At 32.9% G+C, this 20783-nt stretch overlaps 1 protein-coding gene across 11 annotated transcripts in view; it reads left to right on the top strand.

Annotated features, from left to right (window-relative positions):
* Pum2 (pumilio RNA binding family member 2) overlaps positions 1–20783 on the top strand; it is an 88119-nt gene that overhangs the window by 28848 nt on the left and 38488 nt on the right. For 10 of the 11 annotated variants that reach the window (XM_058578376.1, XM_046441323.2, XM_046441327.2 and 7 more), the window contains 7 exons: positions 311–419; positions 3789–3976; positions 4488–4657; positions 8410–8680; positions 8918–9011; positions 15568–15693; positions 19415–19557. In XM_058578376.1, the coding sequence (XP_058434359.1) occupies positions 311–419; positions 3789–3976; positions 4488–4657; positions 8410–8680; positions 8918–9011; positions 15568–15693; positions 19415–19557 (1101 nt within the window). The remainder of the gene's footprint in view (positions 1–310; positions 420–3788; positions 3977–4487; positions 4658–8409; positions 8681–8917; positions 9012–15567; positions 15694–19414; positions 19558–20783) is intronic. The other variant, XM_058578378.1, reaches the window with a different exon arrangement.

Genomic DNA, 20783 nt, shown 5'->3' with positions numbered 1-20783 from the left:
CTTTTTGAGTAAGAAGTTTAATAGGCATTTTGAAGAAATTTACATATAAAGAAAACCACATAAGAAAAATGTTTGAAAAACAGTAGTCAGAAGTGGACTTTGATTTATTGTTTAGATTCAGAATTATTAGAACCAGTACATAAACATAAACAGGGAGTTATTTTACTGTTAATAGAAAATTTAGAAAACATCATTCTCATTTTTGTTAGCATCAAAAACTAATGTGTACTATTAGTGATATGTTTGTTATTCCCTTTGTATTCTTTGTAATTAGAATAAAATTTAAATGTAAATTTTTCCTCCCAAATAGCTTTTGCCTACCAAAAAGTTTTGGGAACCTGATGATTCAACAAAAGATGGACAAAAAGGCATATTTCTTGGGGATGATGAATGGAGAGAGACTGCATGGGGAACTTCTCGTAAGTTATTGTTGTATGCATGAGAATTATGAATAAACTTAATGTTTGTTTTGTGTTTTTCCAGTCCCCACCCTGGCCCTGGCCCTAGGGTGTCACTTGCCTTTCCCCCACAGCCCTCTACCTCAGTGTTTTTTGTTGTTTTTTAAAGCCTTGCCTATCCCTAAATAGTATTCAGAGAAAAATAGGATCTTGTAAGTCATTATAATTCACATTTTCTTGTGGCAGTTAACCCTTGTCTGTGGCATACTTACTTGATTAGTACAGTTAATTGATTAGATGTGTTTATCACATTAAGGCCTTCTTAAGGTTTTTGTTGGTTTGTTTTTTTTTTAATTCACTCTGGTTATAAAATTCTGAGTTACCACTAAAATAGAGGACCTATTTGTTGAACCATAAGAAGTTTTACTTTTAAATGGTCTTGTATGACAATGACTGATTTATCTAGTTGTTGCTCAGTTAAGCCTTATTAGACATTGGCCACACCCAGAAAGGAAGTTAATTGTCTTAGTGACATAAAACTCCTAGAAAAGAGCAGATGAATGTTTTTGATTTCCAAAAGGAGTGAGGAGACAGTTTGATCTAAGAAACTCTTAAGGAGAAAAGGTACTGGCATGTAAGGAATATAACTTATAGGAGTGTCAGTATTTATTGGTAAATTGAAAAACACAGTTGTAAACCATTATATTTTGGAAATGTTCTTGATTAGTAAAATTTGAGAGTTGTACAGACAGAACTGTTAACATACATTTTACAAATAAGTTTTCTCTTTTTATTGCTGAGTTTAATGCAGCTTGCTTTACCTATGCAAAATGCCCAAAGTAATAAAAAACCAAATTCCCCAATAAAACTATTGCCTAAAAGCTAAAACCCAAAGGTTAGGGAGATCTAAAAGAAGTTTTAATTTCATTTTCAATCAAATAGATCAAAAACTTTTGGTAATAGCTAATTTAGGTTGGTATTTCCTTAAAATATTGGAAATTTTCTTTCAGTTTAGTGATAACAAACAGGTAATATGCCAGGTTTGGGGAACAGAAACATATTAGACCCATAAAGTATTCACATGCAAAGCATCCTGAGCAGAACATGGAAATGAAAAATTATTTTCAGGATGGAAGATAGAAGAAATATCAAATTTATCACTTTAGTCAGTTCTTCTATCACTTCTCCCAAGTTTTAGTTGCATAGATTAAAATTTTGATGATGAATATTAGTCTTTTACCAAAAAACATGAGAAAACTAGAAATGAATGGAATTTTATTTACTTAACAAACATTTATTAGATTTCAAGCACATACAAATATGAATAATACATTCCTTGTTCTAAAGGATTTGTCATTCTAAGATTTTCAATGGGTGCAGGAGACCTACTCGTATACCATACTCATTGTTTGCTATTTTAGTCAGCTGATTCTCTGCTGCAACTAAAGAACCCGACCAGAACAACTTTAGAGGAGGAAAGGTTTATTTGGAGGCTTATAGTTTTTCAGAGGCTCCATTCCTTGGGGCTGCAGGTGAGGTAGAACATCATGGTGAAAGAATGTGGCAAGGGAAACAGATCACATGGTGATCAGAAAGCAGAGGTCTCCACTTTCCAGATAAAAATATAAACCCCATAACCACACCCCACCTGCCTCCAGTTATCACTCAGTGAATCCCATCAGGGAGTAATTCACTGATTAGGTTAAGATTGTAGACCAATCATTTCTCCTTTGAACTTTGTTTCATTGCCTCACATGTGAACTTTTGGGGGACGCCTTACATCCAAACCATAATATCAGCTAAATCAATATACTTGTGATTATCAGTTTCAGAGTGTCCTCCTGGTACTTTCAGGCCTTTGAAAAGTGGATTTCTGTAACTGAATTGCTCTCACTTTCCCCCACACTTTAAACTCTTTACCCTTCATATTTGGCTTAAATATAACTTCCTTTGGGATTCACTCAAAGACTGGGAAGAATCAAAGCTCCATCTTTTCTATTGCCATAATATCCTAGATTATTTTTATTGAAGCACTTTTATCCTATTATGATTGCTTTCTATTAAATCTGTGCTCTTTGAGGACAGAGATTATCTTGTTTGTTGAATTTTCCGAATGTAGCATAATGCTTAGCGTACAAGGGTCAGTAAATCAGTATTTTAAACTGTGGATTAATGTTTGAATGAAAGGATATAATGGCTAATCTCTCCTGTATATACATAGTGAAATAGAAATGTTTTAATATAGTTCAACAAAAGTAGCAATCATTCAAAGTTATGAATTATAGTTAAATGAAATGGTAATTGAATACCACAGTGATGCTCAACCTGGATAGTTGAAGGGCAAGACATAACATCCAGTATTGTACCTGTTTGTGAGTGAACCAGAAGTAACTAGTAACTTACTGGTTCCTTTCAAAAGATTTCAGCAAAAACTATTTGAATGTTGCCTCCCATGTGTTAATTTTATTTGTATTTATTTTATTTTCCTTTCATCATAAAAATATGTAAAAATAGAATTTGTATCAGGTGAATAATTTTGTTTTGAGAATTACCAGGGAATGACCGAGGAGTGTTTTGTTGCTGAGACTGGCCTCAAATTAGTGATTCTCCTGCCTCTGCCTCCCATCAGTGAGATTATAGGCATCTGCCCCTGCGCCCAGCTAGAAAATTATTTTGGGGGTGGGTTGGGGGTATCTGAGCTTGAACTCAGGGGCTCTCAACCACTGAGCTACATCCCCAGCCCTATTTCAGGGTCTTACTGAGTTGCTTTAGCGCCTGCTGTTGCTGAGGCTGGCTTTGAACTCTTGATTCTCCTGCCTCAGCCTCCCAAGCTGCTGGGATTATAGGCTTCCCCAAGCCCTGACTGTCAAAAGAGGTGTTTTTTAAATAAAAGCTTAAGGTGGTATTTAGCCTTTTCACCAAGGAAATACTGTGGTATTATTGGTTTTTCCCAACTCATTCATGTTTCTAATGTGACAGCAGTATGAACTATGAAAATGCTGCCAGTTTGGAAGGTGTTTTCTGTTTTTTCCCTTAAAAAACTGATTTCATAGGACTCACCAAAAGAATATTAACTTTTTGACATAGTGCTTATAAGCAACTTTGCTTTCAGATTAATATTTCTACTTCCATTAACCTTTTTGGTTTGATTTTTCTTTCTATAGGCTTTTCCTATTTTTTTCTAAATTGTTCTTTTCATTTGTATTTTCAAGAGATGTGCCCCAGCCACTGACTCTTAACAGAATGAAAAGCTGTTTACAAGATTATAATAATAATAATCTTCAAAATAAAATGAAGTGCTGATTTTTCTTTCTTTAGTATACTTGTGAAACTCTGTTTTGTTTAACTTGAAAGTACAAATATATAATTCTAATCTTTATTCCAAAACAGATCATTCAATGTCCCAGCCTATTATGGTACAGAGAAGATCTGGACAGGGTTTTCATGGAAACAGTGAAGTAAATGCAATATTGTCTCCGCGATCAGAAAGTGGAGGCCTTGGCGTGAGCATGGTAGAATATGTACTAAGTTCTTCTCCTGCTGATAAATTGGATTCTCGTTTCAGGAAAGGAACTTTTGTAAGTATTTTGAATAAAGACTTTTTTTTAATGTTTGTTATTTGGTTATATTTTATTTTTAAGTCAGTTTATTTTTCCCTGCCTTCTTAAAGTTAAAGGAAATTTTATTAGCTGTTTGGACCCTTGTTTTCTTCACTTGTCTACTTCATGAATCTTAACCATTTTACAAAAATCACGTTAATTTTAAAACATTTTGCACAAATTAAAACTTATTTCTTGATCTGGAAGTAACTAATAATATTGCCTATGCATTAAATATTTTAATCTAGTTTGTGGTGTTACTGCTTTTCTAGCACCGCTATAGTTAAGGTTGCCTTAGCCCTTCTGTTATAAATCACTAGTTGTACTCAAATTTTTTGCGTTTGCTAAAATAATTGACTATGAACTTAAAATAAGTTTCAATGCTTTCTCTTGTTTACATGCACGATAGTGTAGTTTTAGGTCACCAAATGGTGCCTTTTTTTGTGTGTTCTATTAAGTATTCAGAATCAAACAGATTCTTTTTCCTCAGGGCACTAGAGATGCTGAAACAGATGGACCTGAGAAAGGAGATCAAAAAGGCAAGGCTTCTCCATTTGAGGAGGACCAAAACAGAGATCTTAAACAAGGAGATGATGATGATTCTAAAATAAATGGCAGAGGTTTGCCAAATGGAATGGATGCCGATTGCAAAGATTTTAAGTAAGATTTTAACTTTTTTGAGAAGAAAAGGTTATCTCTTTTTAAGGATTATTACAATTAGTTGATGTGACTGATTTTGATATTTTTCCAACTTCTGTTGATTTCCTTTGTACCTGGTGTTAATCTGGACAATTATTTTTTCATAAGAAAAAATAGTTAATGATTATGAACAATTAAAAATACATCTTCAAAACATGATCTAAAGCAGTATATTCTATTGAAGGATTAGTATCAGAAGCTGCTGTTAATTTTCTGCTGATATAGTCTAAATTTGAACTTTTTCCTCTGTTAGAATTTAGCGAGACTTGAGAGACTTCAAAAGTTAGCTCTGGGCTGGGGTTGTGGCTCAGTGGTAGAGTGCTTGCCTAGCACATGTGAGGCACTGGGATTGATTCTCAACACTGCATTTATATATAATGTATATTTATGTATATAAATTCTATATGTATATACATATATTTTTATGTGTATATATACACATAAAGTTGTTATATCTATCTACAATATTAAAAAATATTTTTTAAAGTTAGCTTCAAACTCAGAATTCTTAACACTTTTTTAGTGTTCTCTCTCTCTCTCTCTCTCTCTCTCTCTCTCTCTCTCTCGTGCATGGTACTAAGGGTTGAACCCAGGGCCAAATGCTAGGCAAGTGCTCTATCACTGAGCTACATTCCCACCCCTTTTTAAAATTTTGCTTTTGAGACAGGATTTTGCGTATATGCCAAGATTGGCCTTGAACTTGTGATCCTCCTGCCTCAGTTTCCCTACTAGCTGGGATATTATAGGCATGTGCCACCATATCCAGCTGTAGTTGTCTTTAGGCATTTAGTACTTCTTTAACCTTTGACACTAAATTAGACAGTATATCTTTATATCTTAGGGAATTGTTACTTTATACCGATTTCATATACTTTTACACTATAGTAATCAGATATTTTGAAGACTTTACCTGAAAATGAACAGTTCCTTTGTGATCTTGTGAACCATAGAATGCTAGATAACAAGCGTTTAGGTGCACGGTGGGTTGCATTTATTACCTTAAATTACCAAAGCAGAATAACATTACTTCTTAAAAGCAGCAGTGTTTCTATCTGCTCAGAGTGCAAAAAAGCATCCAAAACCTATAAACCTCTTTAATGCGAAATTTTGTGCTGTTTAAAACCTTTTCATTTTCTGATTTTGCTCTTTTCCTAAGTTTTAGTAAACAGTGTGCACTTAATATTCAGTTAATTATAAACCCTTCAGATTAAACATTTATAATTGAAGTGTTAATACACCACTAACTATAGCAAGAGCACCACTGATAGTACAATGATTTTTTTTTTTTAAATGCCCTCTGCTTTTGGTATTTGAGTTATTTTGTGTGGAAGTTTTTACTTTTCCCCTTAAAATATTAATACCAAATTTATAAGCATTCAAATTTTATTTTGGATATGTGTTTAAAACCATTAATTAATTTAAATACAATATTAATCATTACTTGGCAATATAAAAAATGTTTCAAAAAATAGCTGTGGCCATCACGATCACTATGTCAGCATGTCATGAATCTGTATGTTAAGTGACATATCAACGTACACATTCCTATAGTAGAACTGAAATGAATGAAAGACCCAAGGAAACTTGTTTTGTTTTGTTTTTTAATTGGCTGGTTTTAAACAAAATCCTTTCTTTTTTTTTTTTTTTTCTGGTATGGTCCAAATGAAAAAACGAAACTTTGAAATTTTCCCATGCAAGTGGATATGGCTAAAGAGGAAAGGAGTTTAAAATCATCTAATATTGCAAGGACAATGCCTGATTATTAAATAAAATGTATATTCAGTTAACTATCTGGAGAAGAGTTCTTATAGTTGGGTATTGGCTTTGCAAACTGCTCTCTGCATGCTAGCATATTTACGTCATTGTGGAGCACCTGAATTTAGGGACAGAGTTAGATGGACATAACAACTCGCATTAAAAGCCAGGTAAAATACTTATTGCCATTAACTTAATTATATTTATGTTTGAACATACCATGAATGCATGGTTCTCAGAACAGTAAACTGATTCTTTTTTGTAAGTGAAAGGGTTCTGTATAAATATTTATGAAGAAAATACAGACTATAAATGAGGATTAGAAAAAGGTAAGGATAGAATTGAGACTGTGAAGAGTGTTTTTGCAAAGAAACTGATGTTTAATTTGTTTCTAACTTGAATTTCTTGGAGAAAATTAAAGAGGCCATAGTATAGTAGAGAAAGGTTTTGTATTTTTATTTTAAATTTTTTTTTATGATAGGGTTTGAACCCATAGTTTTCTAGCATTAAGCTATATATCCAGCCCTTTTTTGAAACTCAGATTGACTTTGAACTTTCAGACCTCCTGCCACAGCCTCCAGAGTTGCTGGGGTTAACAGGTGTGTACCACCATGCCCAGCAAAAGAGTTTGTAGGGGGATAATGAGGGTTGAACCCAGGGGGCCTTCCAACACTGAGCTACAGCCCCAGTGGTGTTTTTTAGTTTTTTGTTTTTGTCTTTTTTTTTTTTTTTTTTTTTTAATTTTGAGACAGTGTCTTGATAAGTTGCTGGGTCTGATCTTGAACTTGGAATCCTCCTGCCTCAGACTTCTGAGTCTGTGGGATTATAGGCATGTTCTACTGTGTGCCCTGCCTTAATTTTTGATACATATGTTATACATTTACATTTCTTTCTGGTGATTTAGACTGAAACAATTTGGTATGATAAAGATGGTCTCTGGATACCTGTCATAGAGGACTTTCATAAACCGTTTCTTTTATTGTTATTTGGAACCACCAGGTCCATTATTTATCATCATTTCTCATCATCTTTTTTTGATAGAGAAATGGACTTGAGATATGAAATGATTTACTCAAAAGTCATATTTAAAAGAGTCAAGAGTCAGCCTTTTTGGTCTTCATTTGGTTTCATTTTCTGTTGTCTAGCAAGTTTCACCCTCTTAAGTCATGAAGACCATAATGATCTATGGCCAATTTTTTTTCCTCTAAATAATAGTAAGCAAGATGTTATGACAAAATTACATGCTGGTGGGCAGGATAGCAGAATGATGGATGGATTTTGATTTTGAATTTTCCCACATTTGCTACATAATAGTTTTATTTTCATACCTACCATTCATTTTGTCTGTGATTTGAGGCAAAGGTTTCAGATTGTATTAGCCTAGATCATAATTCTATGTAGTTTTTCCTACCAGTAAAATTGAGTTGGTCATTAGAATATTGAAACTGAGGAGAGTGATTATTAATAATATAAAAACTACTAAAACCATGTCATCTTTTTTTGGGTGGTGGGCAGTGGGAATAGAACTTCGGGGTGCTCTTATGACTGAGTTACATCCCTAGCACTCTTTATTTTTTGAAACAAGGTCTTACTACCTTGCTCATGCTGACCTTGAATTTGTGATTCTCTTGCCTTAGCCTCCCAAATAGCTGGGATTATAGAAAATCTCACCATACCCGGCTGAAACCATGTCACCTCTCAAGTTATATTAGGGGGAAAATGGGAAAGAGTAGAATGTTAGTTGTTAGTTGGAACCACCAGGTCCTTTATTTATCATCATTCCTTATCATCTTTCCTCGATAAGGAAGTGGACCTGAGATATGAAATGATTAGTGACTCAGAATGCCTTATTTGCTTTCATATTTTATAACTATTTGTTTTTCATTATTTTCATTACTTTCTCATTTTACCTTTTGACTTATATTTACACATAATGCTTTTCTTCTTCTTTTTTCCAGTCGTACTCCTGGAAGTCGTCAAGCCTCTCCAACTGAAGTAGTTGAGCGCCTCGGCCCCAATACTAATCCCCCAGAAGGATTGGGTCCTCTTCCTAATCCTACAGCTAATAAGCCACTTGTTGAGGAATTTTCAAATCCTGAAACTCAGAATCTGGATGCCATGGAACAAGTTGGTCTGGATTCCTTACAGTTTGACTATCCTGGTAACCAGGTACCCATGGACTCTTCAGGAGCTACTGTAGGCCTCTTTGAGTACAATTCCCAGCAGCAGGTAAATCATACACCTTCTTTAAGAAAGTCCTTGTAACTATATACTGGTATATAACCAATGTAGTATGAGGCATTGATATGAATGGTGGAGTTTCTTGAACATTTAATGTTTTATTGATTAAAATGTTCTTGCATTTGAGTGCTTCTGATACGTGTTTAAAATATTTTATTCACAGCGTTCTAATTAGATGTGAAATATTTTGAAATTAATATTTGTATTAAATATTTTTCCTAATAGCTCTTTCAGAGAACTAATGCACTAACAGTTCAGCAGTTAACTGCAGCTCAACAGCAGCAGTATGCATTAGCAGCAGCTCAGCAGCCACATATAGGTGAGTCTGTAAATTGCTTTTTTTGACTACAGTGTTAGAAAAATCTTGTTTAAAGTTATTAGACTGTTACTCTTTATTTTCCCATTTAACAGTTGGTGCTATTTTGTTTATTTTTGAAACATCCCATCATCCTGTTGAGATCAACAGTAATAGATTATATGGCAAGAGTATTAATTAGAGGAAGAATTATTTCTAGTTTGTTTTTGTTTGGCATTACCATGGATGGAACCCCTGGTGCTCTACCACTGAGCTACATCCCAGCCCTTTTTATTTTATTTTGAGACAGGGTCTCACTAGGTTGCATAGAGCCTTAATAAGTTGCTGATGCTGGCCTTGAATTGTGATCCTCCTGTCTTAGCCTCTTGAGCTGCTGGAATTATAGGTGCATACCACTGTACCTGGCTTATTTTTAATTTTGAGACAGGGTCTCACTGAGTTACCCATGCTGGCCTGAAACTTGTGATTTCCCTGCCTCAGACTCCCAAGTATGTGGAATTACCAGTGTGCATCCCCAAGCCCTACTCTGATTATTTTCATCATTGGTTAAATAAAGATCTCAAACTTGATAAAAGTTATCAGTGCTTAAGTGTTGTGTTGTCCTCCTACCCCCACTCTCCATGTGAAGGCTAGAGTTAAATGTGTGGACATTCAAGTGTGGTTATTTGTATTCACTTTCATGTAAAAGTGTTCATTTTAAAAATTGTTTAGAAATAGGAATTCCAAGAAAATTTCTCAAAATATTTTCTTTCATTAAGTTATATGATCTCTGACCTTTAGATTTGTGAATTATTTATTTGCAACCTACTAGAGTTCAAGCTTGGCACATATTATTGTTTATATTGGGTTTTTTGTTGTTCTCCTTACTCCATCCTCCCATCAAGTACAAATCTTTATTGCTTATTAATACATATAAATCTTGTAACTGCATATAAACCTTGCTAGTAGGGGATTTTCCTTTTTATTTTTAAATAGTTATAAATTCACAGGGAATTTACAAAGAGAGTGCAAAGGATCCCGTACTCCTTTGTTTAGTTTCCCTTAATGGTTACATCTTAATTACAGCACAGTATCAAAACCAGTAATGTGACACTGGTACTGTATATAATTTAGTCATTTTATTACATGTGTAGATGTTGTGGAACCTTATTTATTTTATCTGACTTTAACTAAACTTCAGTTATTTTCTAGTTAAAGAACTTGTGAATACTCTATCAGAATCTGTGGAAGGAAGGGTAAATAATGCTAAGTTTGTTCTCTTCCCTTAATTTCTTATTGTTTTGTATCAGTGCAATAAGGTTTCCTAGGTCCCACATTTCACTTTTGTTTGTAATCAAAGGTGTCCACATTTGTAGTTGACCTTTAATAGCAACATCCACCCAGGCCTTGTTTTCTTTTGTCTTTTTTCCTAAATTCCTTTTATCCATGTACTTAATCCTTTCTTCTCATAATGTTAAAAATGTACTGGTTGCTGTATGTTCATGCAACACACAGTTTATATTACTTGAGGCTTTATGATATGTTTTAATGTTGCTCTTTGGAATCTTAAAACTTTTTTTCATCATTTGCCAATTTACCATTGTGGGGTTTTTTTCCCCCCATAACAACTTCAGAATCAACTTATCTACTTATAGAAGATCAGATTAAGTTTTTTAATTAACTTATGGAGAATTAGTATCCTTATATTAAGTATTCTTATCCAGGGCATAATGTCTCTTTACTTGATTATTCAGGTCTGCTTTAGTGTTGTTCATGAGTGCTTTAAAGTTTGTCATATAAGTTTAAATATTTATTCTTAATATTTTATTTTGCCATCAAATAACCTCCTGTCATTCATTAAGCATGCATGAAAGATCTTGAATATCATATTAGATTTAATGAATGGTATTTTCTAAAATTAAATCATGCTTTCATTAAAATAAAAATGACTTGTATGCATTCATTTGTTGTTTTAGCTTTCTTTTTCAATTTCTAATATTTTATTTAAGATTTTTGCATCATTTGTTTTATTTTCTTTAGTTTTAGTTTTAGGTGAACACAATATCTTTTATTTTATTTTTCTGTGGTGCTGAGAATCGAACCCAATGCTTCACGCATGCTAGGCAAGCACGTTACCACTTGAGCCACATCCTCAGCCCCTTTTGCATCATTATTAAAGTGACTTTAGTCTCTATTTTTGCTGGGTTTTTTTTTAAGTTTTGAATCAACATACTGCTTCATAAAAAGAATTTCTAGAGATATTCTATTTTTTAAAATCATGTAATACATTAAGTAATATTAGACTTACATGACCTTCAAAGATGTGGCAAAAGAACTCTGAAACCATATAGATAATTCAAATGAATTTGAAAACCTGACTGAGATAGAATTATTCTAAGAAAGCATAACTTATCTAAGAAGACCACCACATCTTAGTTCCACTGTTAAAAAGGACTGATTGTAAAAATTAATACATTTTATCAAAGTTTGCTCAGTCATATCTTGGCTGGCTAATGGCTCATTTAGCATTATCCAATAGAAATATAATATGTAGTTTTAGTTATTTAGTAGTCAGATTTTAAAATCTAAAAATACATAAAATTAATATGAGTTGTTTGTTACTAATGGATTATTTTAACCCATTATATCTATTATTTCAAAAAATAATCAGTAGAAAGCTTATAAATGAGAAATTTTGTTTTCTTCATATTAAGTGTTTGAAATCAGGTATGCATTATCCTACTTAGAGCTAATCTCAAGTTACACTACACTTGAAATGCCCAGGGATTATATGGGCTAGTAACTGCCACATTTGTCAGTGCAACTGTAAAGATTATGCTAGGATGGGGGTTGATAAAACTTTTTCATATATTAAGGGGTTGGTAACTATTTTTAGCTCTGTAGGCAATATGATTTCAGTCACAACTACTACATTGTGCTATTGTAGCATGAAAGTGGCCATAAATGTTTCATGAATGAGTATCATTTATTGGCACTAAAATTCGAATTTCATATACTTTCCTTTTAGCGATTTTTTTCCTCAACCATTTAAATATGTTCAGACTGTTCTTAGCTAATTTGTAAAAGAAGGAAAAAATTAAGGGATTAACAGGGCGCACTTAGCCCATAGAGTGGGCCAAAAGGTGATAATAGATGCAATATATTTTTAAAACAGACATTGACACTCTGCTCATCTGCTTGTGAGCTCAAAGAAAAAGATAAGGTTTTGTAGACAGCTGGGAATTTTTACAACACAGGACATTGAATGAAAACTGATAGCAGTAATTGGCAATAAAGCCTGTGAAGACCTACAAGAGAAATAAACTACCAGGATTAGAGTTTGAGTAATGCTAATTATATAAATTAAGAATCCCAAACTATTAATAGAATGCTTGATTTGGAGGTTAGTTTCTAGGATATAGTTGAGGCTCTTTTGATACCAAATATGGACAGGTGAATGCAGGAAAAATTCACAAAAGATAGTGTTTCAAACAAAATAATAATAAATAAGGAAGGTCGGCTACAACAGTCATGCAACAGAGTTCACACTCGAGGTATAAAAATAAAGGGACTTTAAGTTTTAAAAAGAACTTTGAAAACATTCAGAACATTAAAAAATAAAAAAGCCTTAAGCTGTCAAACATCCTTAGAGGTCTTCACATCAGAAAATGATGCAAAATGAACCATTTCTGGATCTTGGAAGTAAAAACTATTGAAAAAAAATAGTTCTATGTAGACTGCATAACTGCCTGGCTGTTATTATTTAAGACAAAATGAACTAGGAAGTAAAATTTTAAAAATCTTCCAGAACACTGAATCATTGCATAGTAATAAGGATATGAAAATGACAAGCTATAGAGTGAAATAGGGAATAACTAAAGATACATCAGGCATTTGTAAGGAAAACTACAAACTTTTCTAGAACTCTTGAAAAAATGGAGACACAGGCTTTTGGGGGAAAACTCAGCATCATCATTGTAAAAATGTCACTTCTCCCAAAATTGACTCTTATTTTTATTTATTCTAATTTGTTATATATGACAGCAGAATGCAATTCAATTCATATTATACAAATAGAGCACAGTTTTTCATATCTCTGGTTGTACATTTAATGAATGCTTAGTCAGAATTCCAACAGGATATTTTGTTTGTTTGAAACTTAGAAATTTGATGTTTGTGTTAGAAAATTAATGGAAAGCTAAAATTTAGGAGCAGGACTTGCTTATTGTTATTTACCGTGATTAAAACAATGTATTAGCCTAAGAATATACGAGTAGTTTAGTGAACAAAAACAATCTTAATTTTGTGTGTATGTGTATATGTGGGTGTGGGTGTTTGTGTGTGTAGAGTATTGTGGTGGCATGAATTTTAATCTGATTTGACATTTCAAATCAATAAATAAAGAATGTTTATTTGGAAAATAGCTTGGTAGGATAATTGAGCCTCATTCCTTTTGGATTGGAAATTTAAATGAGAAAAAAATATTAAAAAAAACTTTATTGAGAATCAGAACCACAAATTAAAACAAAATGGTTGCTTTTGTTTATTTTAATGTTTTACTTTACGTATCAGGTTGGAAATTGTTTAAAAAGTTTATTTTGGTCTTATTTTGGCAAGAGTGTGAGTGGCATCCACCAATATTCTTAATAGAAATGTAAATTGGTACAATTTCCTGGAGGATAGTCTGGAAATGGATTAAGAATTTATGTGTTTTTGCCCATTTAAATGAATTTTCATAAGACTATGATACTATAGAGACCCACATAGTTTAAAAAAAAAACTATTTATAGTAAGAGATTATGAACCATCAAAATGTATTTTTGTAGTAGACTATTTATGTTTCTTCTATACAATAGCATAAATACTTTGTGGCCATTAAATAAATGAGCTAGATATGGTCTATGACTTAAAGATCTATGATTATTTGGCAAGTGGAAAAAGCATATTAAAATATTATAGACTATAATATCAAATGTTAAAAATTGAGAAGGGTATAAGCCAATTATTTTGTAATTGATAGATTCCAATAGTAATTTTAATGCTTTAAAATAATGTTTTTTTTATGGTAAACCATAGAATATTTTTCCATCAAGGATGGCCTAGCTTGTAGAATTTTTTTTAGTATTAGTTTTTACTAATATAGAATTCTCTATTCTTATGATAAAGAAATTCCTGACAGATGAGAATAAGAATATGACTGAGCAAATGAAGGGGATTTTACTGAGCCCACACTATAATTTTTAATTCCTTTATAAAACATCTTGAAAATGGCTGTTTGTACTTGTACATGAAGTCACTATTGTGGGTTGTGGCCTATATTTTTAAAAAAATCAAACAGATAATGTGGAAAGTAATAAATTAAGAGCTGCACAATATAGAGTATTGGAATTGCAAAAGGTAATTTTTGTGGGTGTTGGGAATTGTACCCTCGGCCTTCCGTGTGCTAGGCAAGCAAGCACTTTACGGCTGAGTCTCATCTTCAATCCCAGTAAAATCTTTTCTGCTGGACTTGTTTGTGGCATTATTCTCTATGTATAAGTTGATCTTAAATGTATTTTGTTTTGTGGATCGTAGTCGGACACTTTGAAAGCTAATAAGGTTTTAAAGTAGTTTCAGAATCTTGATTTTTTTTTTTTAAGGCCTAGATAAGATATATTTTACATTTTTTTCCCCTTTGAGTAAAATTAGTTTACATTCATCTACTTATACCTATAATCCCCCATTATCTTTTAAACTTGAACAAACTTGATCTCCTTAAGCTTTAAATACATCCTTATTCACTATTCCCTTACTATTCACTTATCTCAGTTACTTTCCAGAAGAGAAAACCCGGACAACACATTTTCAAAGAATTTAAAAGTTCTGTAGGGTAGTAGGACATAGTAAGTGTTTAAAGCTAAAACTACTACTGTTCAGTAGTAGTTTCTCATTCAGTCTTTAGTAAGCTATACTGTGGCTTAGGAATTCAACACAAGGAAGGAGGATTCGATCTGTCCTGACAAAGCACTCTATCCATCAATAAAAGTCAATTACCAATTAGAAAACAGTATAGAAAGTCCTATGGACATAGAGAGGAGGGATATTAAATTTGGGAAAGGGTTGATGGGATGAATGAGCTGTAGAATAAAATGAAATAAAACTGGTGTTATAACCAGAATGAAGTCTGCCAAACTTCCTGATTCATACTAAGTGGTTTTGACTTTGTCCTCAAGTTAATAGGGAAATAAAGAAGAGTTTTTTTTTAAAAAAGTGACTTTAAGTTCACTTTTATATTTAGTAAAGGCTAAAAACAAACAAGCAAAAAAATGTGAACATACACTTGTAGTACTCCTGGGTATTCCAAGGAGTGGAATTAATTCTCACAAAAAATCATACAGGGTAACTGAAGGTATACCGGCATCTTAAACAAAAAACTTTAGAATCAGTTACTGTTACATACCCAGGGTCACTTAGTAAAAAATTGAACCATTATATTGCTGCTTTGCTTCCCCCTCCCAGATTCAGAATAGAAATGTTTTTACTTAATGAAGAAAATATACTTTGCATTTTTATTCATTATTTCTCCTCCTTTTAAATGTAGCTGGTGTGTTCTCAGCAGGCCTTGCTCCAGCTGCATTTGTGCCAAATCCATATATTATTAGTGCTGCTCCTCCGGGGACCGATCCATATACTGCAGCAGGATTGGCTGCAGCAGCAACATTAGCAGGTAATTTATCGTTCATCTTTGTTGTTTGTTATGAATTTAGTTTTAATTTTGGATTAAGCTTTATTTTTATCTATTTTGGCAATTTGCGATTCCTAAGAAAAACTGAAACATCCAGAATGGATTGAAATTTTCAGTGAGTTTTTTGTTTTTGTTTTTAATTTTTTTTATATATATGTTGATAGACCTTTATTTTTTTATTCATTTATTTGTATGCTGTGCTGAGAATCGAATCCAGTGCCTCTCACATGCTAGGCAAGCTCTCTACCACTGAACCACAGCTTCAGCCCCTCTGGGAGTTTATTTTTATTCAATTGTAATGTCATGGAAAGTCCTAAGCAATAACCCTTTTATTTTTCTTTCCTTTATGTAGTTGTTTTGCATTTTCATTTTTTAATTTTAGAAATCTTCCATTGTTGATTGTGCATCTCCATTTTAATACCTACAGAGACAATGGAAAGTAACGTATTAGAGGTAGGTAGTGTGAATATCTGAGTCAGGGGTAGTATAAGATCTTTAGAAGCCTTGAAAGAATATAGATCTTAAAGTTTCTTGAGTAATGTTAAAATGTGCAAGCCAGCTGGGAAAAAAGTGTCGGACAGAGCTGGGAGCTGTGGCACACAACTGTAATTCCAACAACTTGGCAAGACCCTATCTTAAAATTTTTTTAAAAATCTTTTTTAAAGGTTGGGGGTATAGCTTGATGGTAAAGCACCTCTCTGGGTTCAGTTCCCAGTACCAGAAGGAAGGGGAAAAGGTAGGATGGAGTTGAAAACGAACTTCCTGAAAGTTTTCAAAGCCCAAGATTACCACTCAAAATCTGACATAAATTTTTTGATTGACTGTATATCTTCTGAGAAGTGTCTGTTCAGTTCCTTGGCCCATTTATTGATTGGGTCATTTGTTGTTTTGGTGTTAAAATTTTTGAGTTCTTTATTCTAGAGATTATTTATTCTAGAGATTAGTGCTCTGTCTGACATGTGTGTGGTAAGAATTTGTTCCCAATTAGTAGGCGCTCTATTCACCTCACTGATTGCTGCTTTTGCTGAGAAGAAGCTTTTTAGTTTAAATCCATCCCATTTATTGATTCTTGTTATTAATTCTTGTGCTATAAAAGTTTTATTAATGAATTTGGGGCCTAATCCGACATGATGGAGATTTGGGCCTACTTTTTCTTCTAATAGACGCAGTGTCTCTGGTTTAATTTCTAGGTCCTTGTTCCACTTAAGTTTTATGCATGGTGAGAGATAGGGGTTTAATTTAATTACCCTAAGTACATGTATAAAGACATGAAGGATGTGACTCTACTTTGTGTACAACCAGAGATATGAAAAATTGTGCTCTATGCGTAATGTAAAATTGTAGTGCATTCTGTTGTCATATATAACATTAAAATTTTAAAAATTTTAAAAACCTGACATGAAAACTAGTGTATTGAGGATGGGGATACAATTGGTAGAGTGCTTGCCTCACGTGCACAAGGGCCCTGGGTTCAATCCTTAGCGCACGCACATACATACACGCACACACACATACTCACCCCTAATGTATTTGTTGCTTATTTCAGTGAGGAAGAGTTGTGAGGTGCTCAGACACAGTCTTAGTGAGCAGTGCTATTTGTGATTTTATGTAAGGTTGTTGGGAAATGTTTGTTTTAGGTTAAAATGACTACAAAGACAGAAATGAGTTAGGCATGGTTTACGTTGTTTTTAAAGGCAAGAATGGGTTGCTGTTGGCCTTAGAAATGTGTTTGTTGGAATGAGTCTGCTGATGGGCTATATTCTAAAACTTGAGACTGGGGCTATTTTTTTTTTTTTTTTGTCTTTCAAAGATATCATCTCTGAAGTGATTATCACTTATCAACCTGATGTTTTTAATATAATACCAGGTATTTATTTATTTGTTATCATGCCTGTTGAACAGTCTACTTTTCCTGGGATGTTGAAGTTTCAAACTCAAGATCTTTTTTAAAAAGTGAGCAAAATATATTAATTTCAAAATCTTGCTCGATACTTAACTAGTAGACTAAAACTTCTCGTAGTCAGTGACTTTGGTGTAGAAATATATATCAGTTCAATAATGTGAGCAGTTCAATAATGTGATCTTTTCTAGTACCGTTTAACTGGATGTTAGTACATAAAGTGCTGGTATAATGCCATACAGAAAACCATTTACTTATGGAACTGAAAGTAACAACTTTAAGAGGTCATTTAGTTTGGGAATAGGCATACTACACATTCTGGGCTCAGGCAGCAGTGCTATACAATGAAATGCAGTGTAAGCCAGAAAATGAACTTTAAAATTTTCTGGTAGCCACACTGTAAAAGTACAGAATAGGTGAAATGTATCTCAATAATACATTTGATTTAGGTCAATAGATCTGAGATATATTTGAGCATATAATGAATATTTTTTAATAATAGATTTTTTTTCATGCTGTCTTCAAAATCTTGTGTAAGTTTATACTCTTAAAGCTCATCTTGGTTGGTCTTTTCTGTCTTTAAAATGTTCAGTACCCACAAGTGGCTTCTGGCCATGTTAGCGAGTGAGGATCTAGGTAGATGTGTGACTCTATTGTTTTTACAATGTGTACTTTTTTTTCTTAGGAGTTTGAGGATTTTGAAACTTAAGATTTTTTTTTTTTTAATGTTTTAATACTCCATGCTATAGGTTGTGTTCTTTAGAAATACTTTTTGCATTTAAGTTTACATAATTTTTCATGTTAGTTTATTTGGTCAGTACTATTTGGCTTCATTTTCTTCTATAACAAAGGGAAACTGAGAATTTGACTTTTTAATATATACAAAGCAAATGTTCTAAATTTTGACTAATAAAATTTTAGAGTGTTGTATAAATTAGAAATCATGATATTTTATTCATTTTAATGATATCTTTGAAAGCCCAAAAAATTCATTATTATGCATATAATTAATTCTGTTCGCTCTTCACAAATCAAATATCTTGAACAAAGTACTAGAACAGGAACAATTTCTTTTGTATTTTCTAATTTGCTTTCTTACCTCAGGTTTTCTCTGAGCTTGTATCTAGTTTTTGTCTTGACTCACTAGTCTCATTTTTCTAACTACATAAACATGGATGTCTCATTTGTTTTCACATAATTTGCTATTTCTTTGTGAGAATTTTGGCTAATTCTGTTTCAAATATGAAAATATTTTTAAATTGAATGCTTGCAATTCAGATACTTTTGTAGCAAGCTTGGTACCCAAATATACCCTAGTTTTATGTTATATTTGGAAAAGCAAAAGGCGGGGGAATGTAATTCATTTCAGTTATCAGAAAGTATTCTTTTTCAGAGAAGTAACAAATTGACCATAAGAAAGTCTAACAAGTTTTGTTGTCCAATGTTCCCTGAATGTGTTATCTGTGTTCGTCTGTATCAGGCCATAACTGGCAGTATATATATGTTGAATATAAGACTAAGTGTCCTGTCAGTTTATTGGTAGTATTTAGCTGTGCATATCTCCATTAAAAACCATAGCTGTCATTCTTGAATACTTTCCTCTCTTAATAATCCGAACCTGAATGATATTTGCTTCTTAATAGAATCAGAAAAAAGAGAAAGGATATAGCTCATGTAAGTGGGTAGAAGAGTCTAAGGACATGTTCTGCTCTTAAGTTTTATACCTGTCCCCTTTTATAATCCAGTGGTAATATAAAATCTAGTTGTTGGGTTTTTTTGTTGTTTTGTTTGGATGGGGTTTAGGTCCAGCCGTGGTTCCACCTCAGTATTATGGTGTTCCATGGGGGGTGTATCCAGCCAACTTATTTCAGCAACAAGCTGCAGCTGCAGCAAACAATACAGCCAATCAGCAAGCAGCCTCACAAGCTCAGCCTGGACAGCAACAGGTAAGCCTTCCTTCATTAAATAATATCTGAGAATTCTTTGGTGTTAAAGGTGTTTTTTCCTCTCTCTCTCTTTTTTCCTCTGTGAAACATAGTAGCTGTCGTATAGTTGGTATACAACTATTTATTGCATATTTTTCTGATTAGTATTATATGAATTCAAAGAGTTGGTTATATTTTATTTCTGTTATTAAAATATCTAGCAATTTTTAAGTTTCATCACTTAAAAGTGCAGTAATAATGTTACTATCAAAATAATTACACCTTCATTTTTATCCAGGTATTTAAATTACAAGTTTAAATATTAGTATGTTTCCAATGTAAAATTAGATTATTAGGTACATTATTATTATTTTCCCCCCACCATACCGGGGATTGAACCCATGGATGTTCTACCACTATATCCTTAGCCCTTTTTTTTTTTTTTCTTTTGTAGTTGTAGATGGACAGAATGAATGCCTTTATTTTATTTGTAAATAGCAAGCCCTTTGCCACTGAGCTATAGCCCCAGCCCCTCCTATCCCTTTTTATTGTGAGATAGTTTTGCTAATAAGTATCACTGGCTGGCCTCAAATTGCTATCTTTCTGCCTCATCCTTAATTTCTTAAAACAGAAAGAAAATGTTTATCATGAGATTTTTTATATCAACCCCTTTCTTAGATAAATGCAAACAAACTATTTGGTAAATATCACAATTCTGACTGTTAACATTCATCATATTTGTATCAAAGAAGCAACTTAATACAATGGCATTGCTTACTTGACTGTTAGTTTTTTATTCGGAATTTTCTTTACTATATTTTAATACTGTATTGATGCTCTGTTGGGTTAGTCCTTGTACATCATATCACAGCATTATTTAATACATTATTTTTAACCTGTCATTACTTAACACACCTGTGTGTATTGCTGACGAATGTGGTAAATTTACAGTGAATCTACTTATCTACTCTGTCCTGAATTGTTTGTGAACTTTATGATTAAGCTCATCATGCTTGTGTATCAGCACTAAAACAGCTGTGCGAAGCAAAGTAGTAAAACTTGACCTGCCTCCAGAACTTTTCACTTTGTTTTGATGTTATCTTGGTGGGTTTTTTTTTTCCACTTAAGTTTTAACTTATGTTTAAAAAGCAGCTGTTAGTTTTTTGTTTTGTTTTGTGTTTGTGAATTTTGAAAACTTGATTTGAATTTTTTGCTCTGTATCATAATCTCATAACAGATCATCAGAG

The sequence above is a fragment of the Marmota monax genome, unplaced genomic scaffold (genome assembly GCF_021218885.2).
Source record: "Marmota monax isolate L192 unplaced genomic scaffold, Marmota_monax_Labrador192_F-V1.1 WCK01_AAM20220418_F8-fsc00010, whole genome shotgun sequence".
NCBI classification, from domain to species: Eukaryota; Metazoa; Chordata; class Mammalia; order Rodentia; family Sciuridae; genus Marmota; species Marmota monax.
The sequence above is the reverse complement of the archived record's forward strand: the minus strand, read 5'-3'. Positions and strand labels throughout refer to the sequence as shown.